General features: G+C 48.8%; 1 protein-coding gene across 7 annotated transcripts in view; it reads right to left on the reverse strand.

Annotated features, from left to right (window-relative positions):
* LOC119977194 (glutamate receptor 4) overlaps nt 1-18,644 on the reverse strand; it is a 390,429-nt gene that overhangs the window by 18,094 nt on the left and 353,691 nt on the right. For all 7 annotated transcript variants that reach the window (XM_038817887.1, XM_038817892.1, XM_038817889.1 and 4 more), the window contains exons 12-13: nt 11,895-12,093; nt 1,802-2,049 (exon numbers count right to left, since the gene is read on the reverse strand). In XM_038817887.1, the coding sequence (XP_038673815.1) occupies nt 1,802-2,049; nt 11,895-12,093 (447 nt within the window). The remainder of the gene's footprint in view (nt 1-1,801; nt 2,050-11,894; nt 12,094-18,644) is intronic.

An 18,644-nucleotide genomic window follows, 5' to 3' on the forward strand; every position in this document is an offset into this window, starting at 1 on the left:
GGGGTATTCCCGCGGGTGTTTTGTTAATATAGTTGAGATGTTTATATTTTGTAAAAATTTCAATAAAAATTATTTTAAAAAAAAATAACTTCGGCTATAGACCCAACCAGTATTTTGTTTAAAGATTAGTTTCGGCAATGCATTAGCACAGTGCTATAGAGTGGCAGGATGTACCTAATTTCCATATCGTTGCAATTGAGAATTGTTAAATGGCAGCCCACTTGTGTTATGGGTGTTAGTATAGCTTCATTCTTAATAGTTAAATAATGACCCACATCCAAAGGTAGCCCACAATAGAACCCTGGAGAAATGAACATTTTTCTCGATCGATTCTTCTATCATCAGGTTCAATAACTTTCCCTTTCATTGCTGACATATTGTGGCTGCAATGTGATCTAAAAGATGCACTGCAGCAACTCACCAAGGTTATTTCAGCACCACTACCCTTCCTTTTTATCTCCACCACCCAGATGGACAAGAGCAGCAATGTCATGGGCGCATCATCACCTCCAAGTTCCACTCCAAGTCACAAACCGTCCTTACTTGGACGTATAACTGTTCTTTCTTCATCACTGGCTTAATATCCTGGAACTCCTTACCTAATTCCTATGGGAGAAGTATCATCATCACTAGGACTGCAGTAGCTCAAAGAGAAGGACCATCACCACTTTATCAGGCTAACTACCTGCAGTCTTGACAGCATCACCACATCAAATAAAAAAAGAGCAGCAAATGTGGTAACAATGACAGGTGAGGGAACGCTAGGTTGCATTTGGTTTGCAAGCTGCATAATTACTGTTGCATTAGCCAGTGGGAAAGTCCAGGCTTGTCTATTCATTGACAGTATACATTGTCTAAAGTCTTTCTAGGTTCAGGAATAAGCATGTCAAACTTGTAAGACAACCTGTTCTTACCTCTCCAAAGATACAAGAGTTAAGAGGAATGGAAGCAATGATGTAAAAACTGTAGTACAAAAAGCATTTGAACATCATCAGTTATGAGAATGGAACACATAGTTGTGACTGGAGGGTGAATGCTCACATTAGAAGATAATTCTGTGATCTTGCATTCCTGATTGGAATCACACCGGTAGAAATCTGGGCCAGAGATACGGCTACAAAACTGTAGCTCTGATTCTCTGATCCGCGCCCCCTTTGAAAGCAATTACTCAGCCGGAGTCCAAAATCACAGAATACTCTACAGCCTACTGGATAACAAACACAAAGCTTTAAAATGAAGGTAAAACCATGCCTACATGGGAGTATTTAAGGTGGTGGCACTGCAAAAAGTAATTTAAAATGTTTCCTCCCCACTAGATACTCTAAAGTGCTGTATTAGCCTACATTGCTGCAATTTATAACAATCCATTGACAGCATAGCACCTTGACACATTGGAAAGACTTGGTGAGGTACTACATAAAACCAAGCATTTTCTTTCCATTTAGAATATTACTACATTTTCTGTAACTTGAATGAAAATTAAAGTTTGCTGTGCAGTTCTTGATGCCTAAACTAAAATTAATGTTCACTTCATTTATTGAATTTAAAAAATCTTCTTTGTTACAAAAGTACTGAGATAGAATTGTTTTGATCCCATCTCCTACAGCTTTTAGTGCCACTAAGGACAATACGATTGACCTTACTTTCAATAGTGGAACATTCTTTACCTGCGTACTCTTTAAAGATGCAGAATGAGATCATGCACACACCAGTCACACAAGATAAAAGAAATACAAGGGACATCAGGGTAGGTGGAATACTATAACAACACAATGACATATTGTTATACTATCCCACCCACCTTAATGGGGAGTTCTTAGGCGTCGCCACTCCATATCCTTTGGAATCCAGGTTGCCTCCTACTTTCATTGTGTCGCACGGTTTCCTCTGCTCAATATATTCATTCATCGTGGACTCCAGAAGGAAAGCGAACTTGCCCTTGGATTTCCGAACACGGGCGACACCCTCAGCTGTGGTCTTGGTGAAAACAGAAGGCTCTGCAGATTTCATGTAGGCCCACATCTTCTCATATATTGCTATTTTTGATCGCTGAAAAAGAGAAATGGAATCAGCAACAACTTGGATTTATCTAGTTCCATTGATGTAACATGCAGCCTTAGCAGAGAAGAAATTGAAGCTGTACAGTAACTGAAGATCATGGAGAGATGTCTGGATAGACTGGTGAAGCTACCTTGCTCTCCTCAGAGCAGAGAAGGATAAAGGAAGATTTGATATTTATAATCATTAAGTGTTCAGAAAGGGTAAATGAAAAGAAACTGTTTCCAATGGATGAAGAGTTGATAACCAGAGGTTAAAGATCTAAAAGTACCAGAGACAACATGACAAAATGCTTTTCTATGCACTGAATAGTTAGAATTTGCTTTGCCTGATGGGCTGGTGAAACATATCCAACAACAGCTTTCGAAAGGGAATTAGAAATATACTCGGTGAAGAACAAAGTTACCACGGCATGGGTGAGGGAATGGCATTAAATGGATTATTGTTCTAATGAGACTCGATGGCCTGAAGGCCTCTTTCTGTGCTTTACTGTTTTAGTGCGGCACAGTGGCATAGTGGTTAGCACTGCTGTCTCACAGTGCAAGGGTCATGGGTTTAATTCCAGCCTTGTGTGACTGTCTGTGCGGAGGTTGCATGTTCTCCCCGTGTCTGTGTTGGTTTCCTCCTCGTGATCCAGTTTCCTCCCACAGTTCAAAGATTTGCAGGTTTGGTCAATTGGCCATGATCAATGCACAGGGGGTTACAAGCATAGGCTATGGACAGGGGAGTGGGCATAGGTGGAGTGCTCGTTTGCAGGGTTGGTGCAGACTCGATGGGCTGAATTGCTTCCTTCAGCACTGTCGGGATTCAATGGATATACTGCTCTATTCTATGACTATAAACAAGGTAAATGGGAAAGATATCAAGGAGGGAGAGAATTGTCCATGTCCCTCATCACCCCCCCCCCCCCCCCCCCCCCCCCCCGGGCACGAGGGGGAGGGGGAGGGGGGTGAGAGTGAGTGGAGGGTGGTTAACAAAGTTGTCAGAGACCCACATGAGCACTGCGACCCCCTGGAGAGATGCCATGGTGTAGCTGCAACTCTCCTCCCAACCTGTGCCAATATCTGAAGACCCTGATGATACCCGCCTAATTGTGATGCTCTATCCATGCCCCCCCCCCCCCAACAGGACAAGACTGCTCACAACAGCCGGGAGCGCAACAGAACCGGAGGGGGTTCACCCATCATGCACCCCCTGACAGTGTTCGAGCAGAGGGCACTGGACCTTGCTGGGGGATCTGCCACCCGGGAGGTCACGCAATGCGAGGTTGGAGGTGCAGAACCAAGTGAGACAACCCTGCATGACAACCCCCCGCCCCCCCCCCCCCCCCCCCCAAGCCCATTCTCTGTGCCCTCACACTCTACCCACTGGACCCCCCATCCTCTGTCCCCTCACACCCAACCCACTGGACCCCCCATCCTCTGTGCCCTCACACTCTACCCACTGGACCATCCAACGCCCGGCTAAGCGTGTCTAACTAACCCCATATTATTCTGTTCGCTAGGGCGTGCTCGCGAACGTCCAGGGCCGTCTGGTGCCACACACAGGCGCCCATCTGCCACGACCACCGCACCCAGGGCCGCACACCAGGGGGTGGCAGGAGGTCAGCCAGGAGTGCCATCCTCTAAATCGGGGACTCTCGAGCAGGACGCACAGAGGACGGCGACGCAGTCAACAGACTCAACTGACAGGGAACCAGACATGGGCCGCGTGCGCCCTGCGCTGGGACATGACTGGGACCAGGACACTCCTGAATTTCTGACAGACGAGGACCTAGAGCTTGCGGCACTGCTGTCTCCCACACCATCCACCATCCCAGAGACACTCACCTCGGTTGGCCAATTAAGTGATGAGGCTCCTGGGTCACGGTCTGGTGTGCACCACACAGCTGAGCCGATACAGCTGGTGGAAGTCGGAGCAGCCAAGGGGCTGGATGGTCGGAAGGCAGCCCAGGCCCAGCATCCTGCTGGCGGGCAGACGTTTCCCGGGTTCCTGGATTTACTCGACCCACCTGGACAGCCGATGCATTTTGAAACCCAGGGACACAATGACGGGATGAGGGCCGTCTTCCAGCAGCTGCAGACGCAGTTAGAGGTGTCAAACCGCGTCCAGGAGCAGGGAGTGGTGCCGCTCATGGCAGCCACCCAGGCCGACACCGCACGGGTGGCGTCCACGGTCGAGGCAATGGGTGAAACGGTTTCGGCCATGGGTCAGGTTATGCAAGGCGTTGGGCTTAATGTGCACGCGTCATCCATGGCCCAGGACAGGGTTGCCCTCTCACAGGCAGCAATGCGCCAGAGCCAACATGACATTGCCAGCGCGCTATGGGCCCTGGCCGAGTCTCACCAGGTCATGGCCCAGTCCCAGCAGGCCATGGCACAGCCCCAGCAGGCCATGGCACAGTCCCAGCACGCCATGGCCCAGCCCCAGCAGGCCATGGCACAGTCCCAGCAGTCAGTCGCGGAGATCAACGACTGCCTGACGCACGTGCTGGATGGCGTCGCGCACTCACAGGTTGAGGTCGCGCAGTCCCTGGCGGGAATGTCTCAGTCCCTGGATTCCGTCTCAGCGAACGTTCGGACCCTGGTCGCTACGGTTGCAAGCCTCCAGGACTGGCAGCGCCAGGTGTCGGTGGGGCGACGGGGCACCTCCCCGCTCGCACCTCCGTCCCACTGTGAGTCCCAGGGGCCACCAGGCTCCCCGAGGGAGGAGGAGGTTCTGGGGCCCGTCCCATTAACTCCATCACGGGACGTCCCTGAACGTTTGTCCTCCCCCCGTCCCATCCCTGGTGCATCGGGTGGGCAGCGGGCAGAGCAGGGTGGCAGCACGTCATCCGAAACGCCCGCGGATCAGCCTGGCCCATCAAGGCCGGGTCGCCCCAGGAAACGAGTGCCGACGGGGAGACATGTCGCGGGGCGTGATTCTCAGCAGTCCGCCTCCACTCCTGCTGTACCATCTGGGGATTCACTTAGACGTAGTGGTAGGGCCCGTAAGGCAATGAAGAGGGACACATAGTAAGTTGGCATGGGTGAAGGGCACAGTTTAGTTGTAGGGACTAGGGCATCTGTACTTAATATATTCGCCATTAAACTCACTGTTGCACCTAACTTGTAAGACTGTGATTTTTCCGTTGCCACGGAGATCGTGATGGTGACCGAGTGCAGCTGGGGTTGACGAGCGGTGAAACTTGGGTGCCGGGTGTGCAGTCCCTTCCCCCCCCCTCCCCCCCACAGCTACCCCACGCGGGCACGTGATGGAGTGTCCCTGACGAACTCAGAGACAACCGAGATGGATGGTTCAGCTATTGCCATGAGTCATACTTTATCTAACGATTCTGAGCTCACAGCTCATCGCAGAGCGGGCTGTCATCATTCAACATGGCACTGATCACACCCGCTGACACATCCATCAATGTTGTGCCATACCGTTTGGCCGCAGTGGTAAGGGTGATCTCGAAGTGAAGCAGTGTACACGGAGCGGGGGTGCGGGGGGTTGTGGGGGGGTTGTGTGCTGTCCGTCTGCACGACTGGCGATGCAGGTGGTAGTGGCAGTGTTCAGCGATGCCGTCGCAAGCGATGCGTGAATCTTGCAGCCACCAATGCGTCGCGGGTCCGCTGTCCTCGCCAGAGCCGTCGTGCAGCCTCCTGGACATTACCAGCACCCGGGTCCTGTATGGGTGCTGTGCCCGACGCACCACCAACCTCCTCCACCTCCTCCTCCTCCGTATTGGCACCACTGCCAGTGGCTTCTCCCTCCGACTCCTCCACCAGGACATCTCCCCTTTGCATTGCAATGTTGTGCAGTGCACAGCATACCACAACAATGCGAGCGGCCCTCTCAGGCTGGTACTGCAGGACCCCTCTGGAGCGGTCCTGGCACCTGAATCTCATTTTCAGAAGACCAAAGCAGCGCTCCACCACACCCCTGGTTGCTGCATGGGCCTCATTGTAAAGGGTCTCCGCGTTGGTCTGAGGCCTCCGTATAGGCGTCATCAGCCAAGACCTCAGTGGATAACCCCTGTCGCCCAGCAACCAGCCCCTCAGCCGGGGGGGGGGGTCGTCCCGCAAACATAGCAGGGATGAATGACTGCGCAAGAATGTACGCATCATGCACACTCCCAGGGAACCTTGCGCGCACGTGCATAATCTTCATATTTGCGTCGCATACCACCTGGATGTTCATGGAGTATGTCCCCTCCTGTTTGTGAACACATCCCTGGGGCGAAATTCTCCGCCCCAATGCAGGGTCGGAGAATCCCCTGGGGCCGCCGAAAATCCCGCCCCCGCCGTGCCAGAAATTCTCCGCCACCCGGGATTTGGCGGGGGCGGGAATCACGCCACGTCAAGCGGCGAGCCCCCTGCGGCGATTCTCCGGCCTGCGATGGGCCAAAGTCCCGCCGCTGGGAGGCCTCTCCCGTCGCCGAGGTTTGAACCACCTCTGGTGGCGGCGGGATCAGCGGCGCGAGCGGGCCCCCGGGGTCCTGGGGGGGGGCCACGGGGCGATCGGACCCCGGGGGGTGCCCCCACGGTGGCCAGGCCCACGATCAGGGCCCACCGATCGGTGGGCAGGCCAGTGCTGTGGGGCCACTCTTTCTCTTCCGCCACTGCCACGGCCTCCACCATGGCGGAGGCAGAAGAGAATCCCCTAGTGCGCATGCGCCAGTGGTGACATCAGTGGCAGCTGCCGCTGACTTCACCACCGCGCATGCGCAAACCGGCGAAGGCCTTTCGGCCAGCCCTGGCGCCGGGCCTGAAAGGCCGCTGGTGCCGGTTTTCGCGCTAGTCGAAATCCGCACCTTTGGGGAGGCCCGACGCTGGAGTGGTTGGCGCCACTCCCCTACGCCGGGTAGGGGAGAATGCCGCCCCAGTTGCCTACAGGCCGGTGCATGGGGACACGAACACAATCAATGAGCCCCTGGACCATCGGTATCCCGGCCACGTTGGCAAATGCACGGGCACGTGCTTCTTGATTTGCTCGGTCCTCGGGAAAGGTGATGTAGCGATCGACGATGGCAAACAAGGCGTCGGTCACATCTCCAACTTCTCCCTCTCCCCCCCACTTCTCCCTCTCCCCCCCCCACTTCTCCCTCTCCCCCCTCTCCCACTTCTCCCTCTCCCCCCTCCCACTTCTCCCTCTCCCCCCTCCCACTTCTCCCTCTCCCCCCCCACTTCTCCCTCTCCCCCCCCCCCCCCCCTCCATCCCACTGGCCGCTGCGTTCTCGGGGATGCCTTCCCCAGTTTGCGGAGACTCCGGGATGGTCCGCTCACCTCCTCACTGCTTGCGTCAGCCAGCACGACTGGCTGACGACTTTAAAAGGCAGGTGTGGACGGCGACGGCGTGACCTGGGGTCACGCCGTTGGGACTTCGGCCCATCCGGGCTGGAGAATAGCGGGGGTGCCGGAGAATCACCATTTTGGGTGCATCGGGCGATTCTCCGTGTTTTTGCGCGCGAAATACGATGGAACACATTTGGCCATTTGGGAGAATAGCAGGAGCACGTCAGACCGGCGTCGCGTGAAAAACTGGCGCGGCCCGCTATTCTCCCAACCGGTGTGACATCGGAGAATTGCGCCCCTTATCTTTGGGCAATTGACAGTGAGGCAAGAAGACTAAATGGACAAGCTGTGACTGGAGTCACAAGTGGCCCTGATAGCGTTTATGAGGCTGAAGGTGTAATTTGGGGCTAGCCTTGGGCCTCCCAAGAGAATCATGCATTCTGTTTGTGCACCATTTCAAGCTTAAAAATGGGTCTAAAGGAACTTTCATTCCTATGTGCTGAGCAATGACAAGCTAATAGAGGCTAGTGAGGATAGGGGAATGTGTCTGTTGACACCTTGTGGGACAGGCAGTAGGCCATAGAGTTTTAGACAGATTGGAAGTGTATGTATGTAGGATGCAGCTTTGGAGACTGGAATAAGGACACTGGGGAAGTCAATTAAACTTAGAATAAGCCCTTTTGGATATTATCTTTCTTCTGTACAGGTACATTAGTTCAACTTTATGTGAAACTGTTGTATTAATTTTCCGATTAAAAAGAGCTAGAATTTCTACATTTTTTACTGTTATACACTCTGCATCACTGTGAACTTACCAGATTCAGTCATTGAATTGGAGTTTTGGTTGTGATCATTTAACTAGATATTCAAATCTAAAATGACTGTTTGCACAGAAGTATTAGACAGCCCACAGAGGGAGTTGTCTTATTTTTAACCTTTGTGGCTAATTTCTTACTCTCCTTTGCTGCCTGAGTAATACAGCTCAGCTGACTGAAAACCCATGCTATAAATAACATTTCCACCTTATTATCTTACCACTAGTTTTGTCACTCTCTATCTAGGCTACTAGATGCAGCAGTTTACTGTACAGGGATATTCCATTTCCCATCCATGTCAATCTCCAACCAGCACTGTAGGTAGCCCTGAAGACATCCATTGCCAGAATGTTCCCATTAACAAACAAAAAATGCTACATAGAAGTGAGCATGAAAGAACAGCAGATAAATCAGGAAGAAAACAAAACTATCAAAATAAACCCGAACATGGCATGAAACAATGTAACAATATTTCCGAATGCATACATCCATTGCTTGATCAATGGTAAATTCAACCTGATTCTCTCTCTCAACAGAAACTTTGGGCTGGATTCTCCGTTTCTGAGATGAAGGCCGGGATTCTCCGAGCCTCGGTGCCGGAATCGCGCTTGGTGTGGGGGCGGAGAATGGGGCGTCAGACCCGCGGACCGAAGAATCGCCGCAAGTCGCGTGCGTGGTCGACATAGCGCCGGTCAGGGGCCATTCAAAAAGGCCCCTGCGGCGATTCTCCGCCGGCAGCTGGCCGAGATCCCGCGCGGCGTGGTTCTAACATGGTTCCACCCGGCGGGCACTCGGAGTGGCGGCTGCCATGGCCACCCTGGTGGAGGGCGGTAGGGATCCATCACCGGGGGACGGTCCTCCAGGACAGCCAGAGTTCCAATTGGGAGCCACCAATCAGCGGGCACATGCGATCTGGGGGGGGGGCCTATATTGTTGGGGCTGGCTTGCTGTGTGGGTCCACCATGTTGCATAGACCCACGGCCGGAAGTACAGGGCATCGCATCGGCAGCCGGAGCTGCGTGGACTACTCTGGGACCCTGCTAGCCCCCTTCAAAACAGAGAATCACTCTGGACTTTGTAGAAAAAAGTCCAGAGTGATTTGCGCCCGCTTTCTAGTGGGTGTGGGGACATAGCCCCATTTTCAGAGAATTCCGCCCGAAGTGTTGACACCAGCGGAGAATCCGTGGACTTTCCCATCAGAAAACTCGGCACCACATTTGCACCGATTCTGCTACCAGTGAGGGGCTAGCACTGGCATCACATGGAACACCATCAAATCCGATGAAAAACGGTGCGGGATTCGCCGGGTCTGTGATCGACACTCGCAGGGCTGACAAGCTAGAGCTGCACTTAAACTATACACCCCCCCCCCCCCCCCCCCCCCCCCCCCCCCACACACACACACACACACACTGATCGGAGCCGAACAGATGGGACAGGTTGTGCTGGAGTGCCCATACAGCTGATGGGTCGTTTGGGGCCAGAGGGCACCCAGGCGGTGCCCCTGGGGTGTCACCTAAATGTCCCAGGGGAGCAGGTTTAAAGTGGGCTGTCAGTGGCATGCACAGCTGCATTGATGCCTTGCCGGCTGCGATAATGGTGTTGTGTACCTGGCCGCCCTGATCACACAACCCACCTCTGGCCACCCCCCACTACTCCCCCCAGCCCTGGCAGAAGCCCCCGCCCAGCGGCATGGCTGACGGCAAAGTGTGGCAGTGCTGGACACTGTCCGTATGCTCTCTCGCTCTCTCAGCAGTCACCACACCAGGTTAACGATTTCTGAGAGTACACGTGGACCACGCCGTCGGGAACTCGGCACATCGGAGGTGGAGAATCGTAGGTGGGCCCACTAATGATAAGCAAGGGTGTTTAAACAACGTGTGGCGTATGTTGCATTGACGTAATTTTCGAGGAGACGGAGCATCGCGATTCGGCGTCAAACCGGCGCCTACCGTGATTTCTGCTTCGGCTAATGGAGAATCCCGCCCAATGAATCTATCATCCATTCAAACCTCTTCCTTTAACAGATTAAGTACATCCAGTCACACCATGGCCTCTACCTCTACAAAACATTTCATAGCCTGCAACGATAGAGATTTTCTGTATTTTCATCTTCAAGGTGAATAGAGGGAGTTGGGAAATTTCTCAGCCTAGTGGGCGTGTGGTGGGAGAAAGTACCTGAAAAGACAGAATGTTTGTTCTGGGCGTGGGTGGTAACTGGTGCCAGGAAGAGTTCCGAGGGAACCACAGAGTGTGCCGGATGCCGAGGCGTGATGTTTAAAAGACACCCACTGGTGCTCTGGAGTATTATTCCAGTTACAATAAAAATAATAAAACAGAAAGCAGCCTCCTAGCCCTCATGTCTCATTCCCCATGTCCCACCCCTGACACGTTATGCCACTTCATGTCCCCCATCCAACACCCATAGACCCTCATACACCCAGTGTCAACTTATACCCTTCTAACCATCCTGTGATTCCTTGTACTCTCCATGCTAACCTATGCCCTTCTCCCACTCCCATGCCCCCTCACACCTTCCATGTCAACCTCTGGCACATTCACATCAATTTGCCAGTATGCATTCTGTACAAAACCACAACGTTTTAGCAACAATACCATACGTGAGAAAACTTTAAAAACAGCTATTCATTCATTAAAAATTCCTTATACCTATAGTATGTATGATCCAGACCCCGAGGAGTATCACTAGCAGAAACTGCGAGCATTGAAGCCTCTTTATCTTGTGTGAATAAACATTATGCAATTGACAGAATAGATAAAACATAAAGAGCTGTCCATCGATAAATGTTTTCCCCAGGGCACAGCTGTTTCAAAAGAGTAATGGATATCTGGGCTCTCAGCAAAGAGAATAAGGATAATAAGGCTTGGCTGAGGTTATATTTCTAAAGCTTTTCACACATACTATTGTTACTACAGGGTTAAATGGTTCTGTGCAGAGTCTATAGTGGTTGAATGGGCATAGACATGCTGTATGTTGGTGTGGAGGGTATGAGGTGCCATGGAAGGTGGGTAGTGGCATATAGGTGGGCATGGAGGGTCTGAGGAGCCACGGGGTTTGGATGGAGGACATAGTTTGGCAATGTGGGCATGAGGGGCCATGGAGTGTGGGTGGAGGGGAATAGACTCGCAAGGGAGAATGGGCAAGACCTTTTGAACTCACATTACAAAAGGTTCCCTCATCCAGACCATGGTTCATAACACCTCGGAGGGACCATGAACCACGAGCCCTTGAAAAGCTTGCCTAACTGCATGAAAATTGTGGAGAGCTAGGAAATGCCTAATCCCCCAACGGAGCCAGACAGGGTGTGGGTATGCAGTCTGTAACAACCCTCACCCATAACCTACACTGGTAAAACTTGCCAAAAACTACACTGCCAAATATGGAGCCTGGAATCTTGGAATCTGATCCCAGCTCCTTTCTTAAGGATCCGCCGAGTCTCCCTGACTTTGTGAAAATCCAATAAAAAAAATCTTCAGGATATTTATTCGTCCTTACGTCTCTACTATTCAATTACGGCCTGACCTCCACAGAAGGCAGTTTCATCCCCACCTCCAGCACCACAAGAACCATTTGATTATTTCAGCTTATAGCTGGCATTGTAACCTCCCTTTTCTACCATTCCAAGCCAACCATATGTGTATCCTTTTATGTTTGATCTGACTGGATATGTATTTGCTTTATTCATATAGCACACCTAACACTGTCAGACATGGGGAGGCTTACTCTGAAAAATTCCTTTGTAGAACCTGAGTCCAGCGTTCCGTAAGCAATTTCAGTTTGCTTTGAAAGATCTTCAGCACTTTCTATAGGTGACACCATTCTCTCTACAGTCAGGAAAGCAGCAAGATTGGCCGTGTAGGAGGAAATTATAATCAGAGTGAAGAACCACCATACTCCTCCGACAATGCGTCCAGACAGTGATCTAAATATTTAAAGAAAAGCACAGTTTTTAAATAATATTCGGAACAGCAAGAATGATACAACTAATTCAGCAAATTACAGCTCTTTGCATCATAGGCTGTCACAAGCAGAAATGTTTTTATCTCCCCACACTGTAATTTAAACATTTAAAATTCAAATAACAAACCTTTATTTAAACCGCTGTGTTTTCTCAACCAGATCTATGGCAATAGCTTTAAAAGGATTGTTTTGATCATAGGAGCAGTTACTCGTGCTGCCTTTAACTGCCTGTTATATGTATATGTCTTCTGGTAAGATCACTTTGGGAAGGAATGGTAAAGTAATATGATTCCAATTTTCATTCATTCTAATGGGAAGCAACACTCTACCAGCATTGCCTCCAATCCTTGAGTATTTCTTCGACTGAACCACACTGCCACCATCCAATTGTAGAAGGTGTGACAAAAAACATGGAATCATAGTATGAGTTTGTCTTGCTATTTATGAAAATCTTTTGAAAACTGCAGCAATTCCCACAATTAACAATCCATTTTATAAGATTTATATTCTGGAAATGTACCAATACTCCATTTGCAAAGCAGACTGCGGCAGCACTAGTAGACCCGAGACCATTTATATAGCAAAGCCAAGGAAAATTATTGATATCTTCTACTATCTACTTGCTGCTTTCAATAAGCATGGACTATCTGGTGCAGCAGTACACTGACAATACACAGGATGGAAAAGATTGGGGAAACCAGGCAGGAAGAGCTGCTCCACATCACCAAAGCAATCTCACTCTCCTTGGAGGCTGTGAATTTTCATATTTAGACTTTCACGACTGATGTAATAGCGGCAATTTTGAAAATAAAAATGTTTAAAATTCATAAGCACAGATTACATTGCACTCGCACCGTGAAAAACATTCAATTTGAATCTTATTAGACTTAAGTTACATCATGCTTCTGGTTATGGTCACCAAATAACTGCTGGTCTCTTTAATAAGCACATCAACACAGTGGTTCAAAACAGATGTACCACACATAGTCACGCTGAAGAAGCTATCTTAAAGCTGCAGCATCCTAACAATGGACATACTGGGGCTGTTAACACAATTTTCTAGAGAATTAACCTTGAAAAGAAAATGATTATAGGACATAAGAAACATTTAAATCATTGACTTGCTTGGCTTTGAAAATATTTCTCAAAGAGAGAAGCAGTCTTTATTTCAAAAATGCTTTGTCAGTTTGTATACTGTAACTTTACAGTAATAATTTTCGCAGAATACTGAGCAAACTAAAACAACAAATATGTTATGGTGTGCAGAATTTAAAAGACAATGTAAGTATCTAGATAATTTCAAAAGAGACATTGTATAAGTAGGGATGATCTCAAATACATAAGCCAATGGAACAGGACACTGCTGCTTTAAAATGCAACTCTCCTGACAGCACAGTGCTAAACGAGTAACCAGACACTATTGATGGCATTTACTTAAGTTACTGAAAACAGGAAAATTAAACTGTAATGTAAAATCACAGCACAATCACAAGAACAGAGGGTGAGAAAGACAGAAGACAAAAGATAATGATACAAGAAACCAAAACATGAAGATATGGTAAATATTAATTTATTGAGACAATGAATGTACAGAGAACAAAATAACAAATACCACATGTACAGTCACTACATAACAGTAGCATTTCCTCAGATGCAACACAGGAAAGTCATACATATCAGACTGTAAAAAACATCCCTACCATAGAAAATAATTTCTGTAACTTCTACCCCAATCTTTGTCAAATTTAAACGTAATACTTCTTTGGGCATCTTTTCAGCAACATACCTTGTGCTAGACCACATTGTCACTCATGCAAATCATTGAACAAAGTGAAAATTATTTTTCCATGCTGCATTGAGAGTACATTCATTCATGAGTGCATTCATACAGCCATACAATTGAATATTATTGCTGAAATGAGAGACACATTGCTGAAGCTTTTTGTCTTGCACTTATCAGAAATTTGTGAAGTATGCCGAATTTCAAACGATCACCGCAATTTATAGTACAGGAGAAAAGGGTGCTAATTAGTTGGCAAGTCAACCCTCATTGGCCGAGGGATACCGAGAAAACAAAAGGGAATTATAGTCTCAGCATGCTGCTTCTGGGTAATTCAAAAAAAGCACTAGGCTTGAACAGATTCCTTTTGCTTACAGGAAATGTGTCCCTGCATATGAATGTATGTCACATTCATAGTGGGAATGGTCATTAATGTAACTATTAGTGCACACATGATTGTTCAGCAAGTGCTGCCCAATCACAACACATTTTCTGGGTTCTACAAGCATGGGCTGGTTGAGTAATTAAATGTTTGCACTTTATATACTTCAGTAACAGACTGGACTAAGGCTTGGTAAGGGTTTCTTTCCCTCATCTTGCTAATGTCAGCTAAAGATCAGCATCAATATAATGCACCAATACGGGACAAAAAGTTTTACACTCATGACAATTTTTTGCTAAAATTAGTATATGGAGAAAATACACTTCTTGTAGTTTCTAGTTACAAATTGAATGATTATGCTGGCAATTGTAATAGCATTAACTGCAAGAGGATAATTGGGAATAATATTTTGTGTGTACAATAAATTCCACATTCCAATTTTATTGGGAATTAAGAAACAGGGTATTAAGTAGAAGTCTTTTTTTTACAGAAATGTGACAAAGGTACAACTTTGACTCTTTCTACAGGGAGTTATATAGTCGATTGATACAAGCAAAATCAGTCTCAATTTATCATCTTATCAGTGGACTTACAAGTGCAAAAGCACCACAATTAGATCTGGAATGCTTTACAATGAAAGTAGTCCAATAAACTGTGGAATATGGCAGGATTTATGGCCATTTGAGACCTACCAATGGTCCACAGTAATGGTTTGCATCAGCTGACATAACCCAAACATAGTAAACTGGAAAATAGGAGCAGGAGTAGGCCATTCAGCCCTTCGAGACAACTCCTCCATTCAATGTGATTATAGCTGATCCTCCATCTCAACACCATACTCCTCCCAACTCCCCATACCCCTAATTTCTTTATTGTCTAGAACTCGATTCCCTTCCTAAATATAGTCAGTAACTTGGTCTCCATGGCCTTCTGTGGTAGAGAGCTCCACAGGTTCACCACCATTACAGTGAAGACATTTTTCTTTATCTCAGTCCGAAATGACGTAACCCTTATCCTGAAACTGTGACCCCAACACTGACCCCACCACCTGCCAGGGGAAACATCCAGTCCTGTCAGAATTTTATGTTTCAATGAGATTCCTCTCGAATTCTTCTAAATTACAATGAATTCAGGTTTAGCCAACCTAATCTCTCCTCAAATGGCAATTCTGCCATCCCAGAAATCAGTCTGGTGAATCTTCCCTGCATGCCCTCTATGACAGGTATATCCTTTCTGTGGTCTCACCAAGGCCTTGTACAGGTGCAGTAATGATGTGGAGATGCCGGCGTTGGACTGGGGTGAGCACAGTAAGAAGTCTTACAACACCAGGTTAAAGTCCAACAGGTTTGTTTCAAACACGAGCTTTCAGAGCGCAGCTCCTCCCTCAGGTGAAGTAAGACATTCTTGCTCAAGTCCTCTTCCAATGAACGCCAACATATCATTTGCCTACCTAACTGCTTGCTGCACCTGCATGCCTGCTTTCAGTGACTGGTGTAAAAGGACACCCATGTCACTTCATACATCATCGTTTCCCAATCTATCGCCATGTAAATTATACTCTGCCATTCTGTATCACTGTCTGAAGTGGATAACTTCACAGGAAGCCATGTTATTATGCATCTGCCATATATTTGCCCACTCACTCAACTTGCCTGTATCATCTTGAAGTGTCCTTATAGCCTCTGAATGTACTGTCCTTAAACCATATAGTATTCTTTGGAAGTTTTTGCATTCCTGAGATAGATTGTCAGTTTATTTACTTGGGGATGGAATTTGCCCTCGGAGACTGGAATCAGGAGGTAACATGTCACCAGGGAAGTGGACCATGTTCTGGCTTGAATCATAAGGTAGCTGACGTCTAGAACCTAGGGCAGGCTAGGCTGGTAACATGTTTTTAAAATCAGTGAATGTTATGGAATAGGATAGGCCTGTCTGTCATGCTCAGTCTCGTCAGTGCTGCTTTGGATTGCATTTTCTCACAGGAGCTTGCACTGGGCACTAAGTCTGCCTCCATTGAGCTGGGCTGATTCTCAACAGCTGCTGAATTCCAGCCAACTTGCTGAAAGTAGTAAAAACCTACCGGAGACCAGCTCTTAATGAGTCCACAATGACCCAAATTGCTTGTTTAATAGGAGGGAATGCATTCCGAAGGCTGTACCCTCCCCTGCCCTCGGGGGAGGAGCAGAAAAGGAGGTGGGACCTCCAGTTGTGGAACATCGTGGCCATTTACTTCCTTCCATGCCAATTTGGGATGGGAAAATCTGGCCACTATATTCTGGTCATATATAGAACAGTACAGCACAGAACAGGCCCTTCGGCCCTCGATGTTGTGCCGAACAATGATCACCCCACTTAAACCCACGTAACCCGTATACCCGTAACCCAACAATCCCCCCATTAACCTTACACTACGGGCAATTTAGCATGGCCAATCCACCTAACCCCCACATCTTTGGACTGTGGGAGGAAACCGGAGCACCCGGAGGAAACCCACGCACACACGGGGAGGACGTGCAGACTCCACACAGACAGTGACCCAGCCGGGAATCGAACCTGGGACCCTGGAGCTGTGAAGCATTGATGCTAACCACCATGCTACCGTGAGGCATAGTTACGGGCTTCTTGTTTAATCAGTCATAGTATGGAATATGTGTTGGCACGCCATCAAAAACAATTTTAAAATCCGCTATCTTACCATCCCAAAAAAACCATTGCTATTTTGTTTTCTACCTGTCCCTATAGACCGTGAGTCTATAATGTTATTGACTAAGCAAACAGGCACTCTAATGAGTCTTGCTCCACTTCAACACATCTTCTAACTAACGATGCCTTTCCATTAGCCAGCTGCTTAAATACTTGGGTGAAGATGAATAGTTCTATAGACTAGAACATTATTGAACTCTTCTATCTAAGTGGCATTTTGTTCCCTTGTGAAAAAGCTGGTGTAATGTTTAAGACAATCTGAGTATTCACAGACGGCAGGATAGAGAAATCAATTTCCTGCTCGTCTCGATATTGACCTCAAAATTACAAACATAAAACCCCTTTTATGCTCCTGCCAGGTTTGGTTGGAAAATAATTTGTAAATATAAGAACTTGATCACTGAGTTGGTGGGTTATTTAACAATGGTCAATTCTTCCTCAATGAACATATCCTAACAAGACTGGGAACTCTGATTGATCTTTCTCCTGCTCAATCTAAGATCACCAGAACCCATTGCAAAGCTTCCCTGAAGCCAAGGTAAATGTTATTAATTGAACTCAGACTGAGCCAAAAGGAAACACGTTAACTCTGAAAAGGAAAAGTTTACAGGTTTATGGGGAAATAATGGGAGAGTGGGACTAACTGGACAGCTCTTCCAAAGATCTGGCACAGACATGGGGCGGGATTCTCCCCTACCCGGCGTGACGGAGGGTCCCGGCGTAGGGGAGTACCGCCAGCCACTCAGGGGTCGGGCCTCCCCAAAGGTGGGGAATTCTCCCCACCTTTGGGGGCCAGCCCCGCGCCAGAGCGGTTGGCACCAGGAGACTGGCGCAAAAAACCGGCGCCCCCGGCAGCGGTGCTGGCCGAAAGGCAGCTGGTCGCTGATGTCACTGCCGGCGCATGCGCGATGTGGGGTTCTCTTCTGCTTCCGCCATGGCGGAGGCCGTGGCGGCCGCGGAAGGAGAAGGAGTGCACCCAGGGCACTGGGGGGCCCCGATCGCGGGAAAGGTCACCGTGGGGGCACCCTCCGAGGTTCGATCACCCCCGCCCCCCCAGGACCCCGGGGCCCGCTCGCGCCGCTGATCCCGCCGTTCCAGAGGTGGTTCAAACCTCGGCAGCGGGAGAGGCCTCCTAGCGGCGGGACTTCGGCCCATCCGGGCCGGAGAATCGCCGCAGGGGCCTCTCCGATCGGAGTGGCGAGATTCCCGCCACCGCCACTTCCCGGGTGGCGGAGAATCTCTGCCACGGCGGGGGCGGGATTTTCGGTGGCCCCAGGCGATTCTCCGACCCTGCTGGGGGTCGGAGAATTTCGCCCATGATGATCCAATTTTTTTTGATGGACGACTCTATGATTCTATAACTGGGAGATTGAACTTATGATTTTCCTGCAAAGTACCGCTCAGTTCCACATTGGAGAAGTGCATTTATCCACTGGGTTATTTATTGGGCAAATATGTACAAGTTGAGTTGGCAGAGCTAGTAAATAATGGAAATAGTACACTAGGTAATGGAAATATAGGGCGCAATCCACCGGCGACGCTCCTCCGTGGCTGGGATCTACCTGGCTCGCAAAGTCTCGCGAGATTCAACACAATCTCGGAAGACGTTGCAAGGTGAATTATGCCCACAATGGGCGGGATCAGTTTT

The sequence above is a fragment of the Scyliorhinus canicula genome, chromosome 14 (assembly GCF_902713615.1).
Source record: "Scyliorhinus canicula chromosome 14, sScyCan1.1, whole genome shotgun sequence".
In the NCBI taxonomy this organism is placed as follows: domain Eukaryota; kingdom Metazoa; phylum Chordata; class Chondrichthyes; order Carcharhiniformes; family Scyliorhinidae; genus Scyliorhinus; species Scyliorhinus canicula.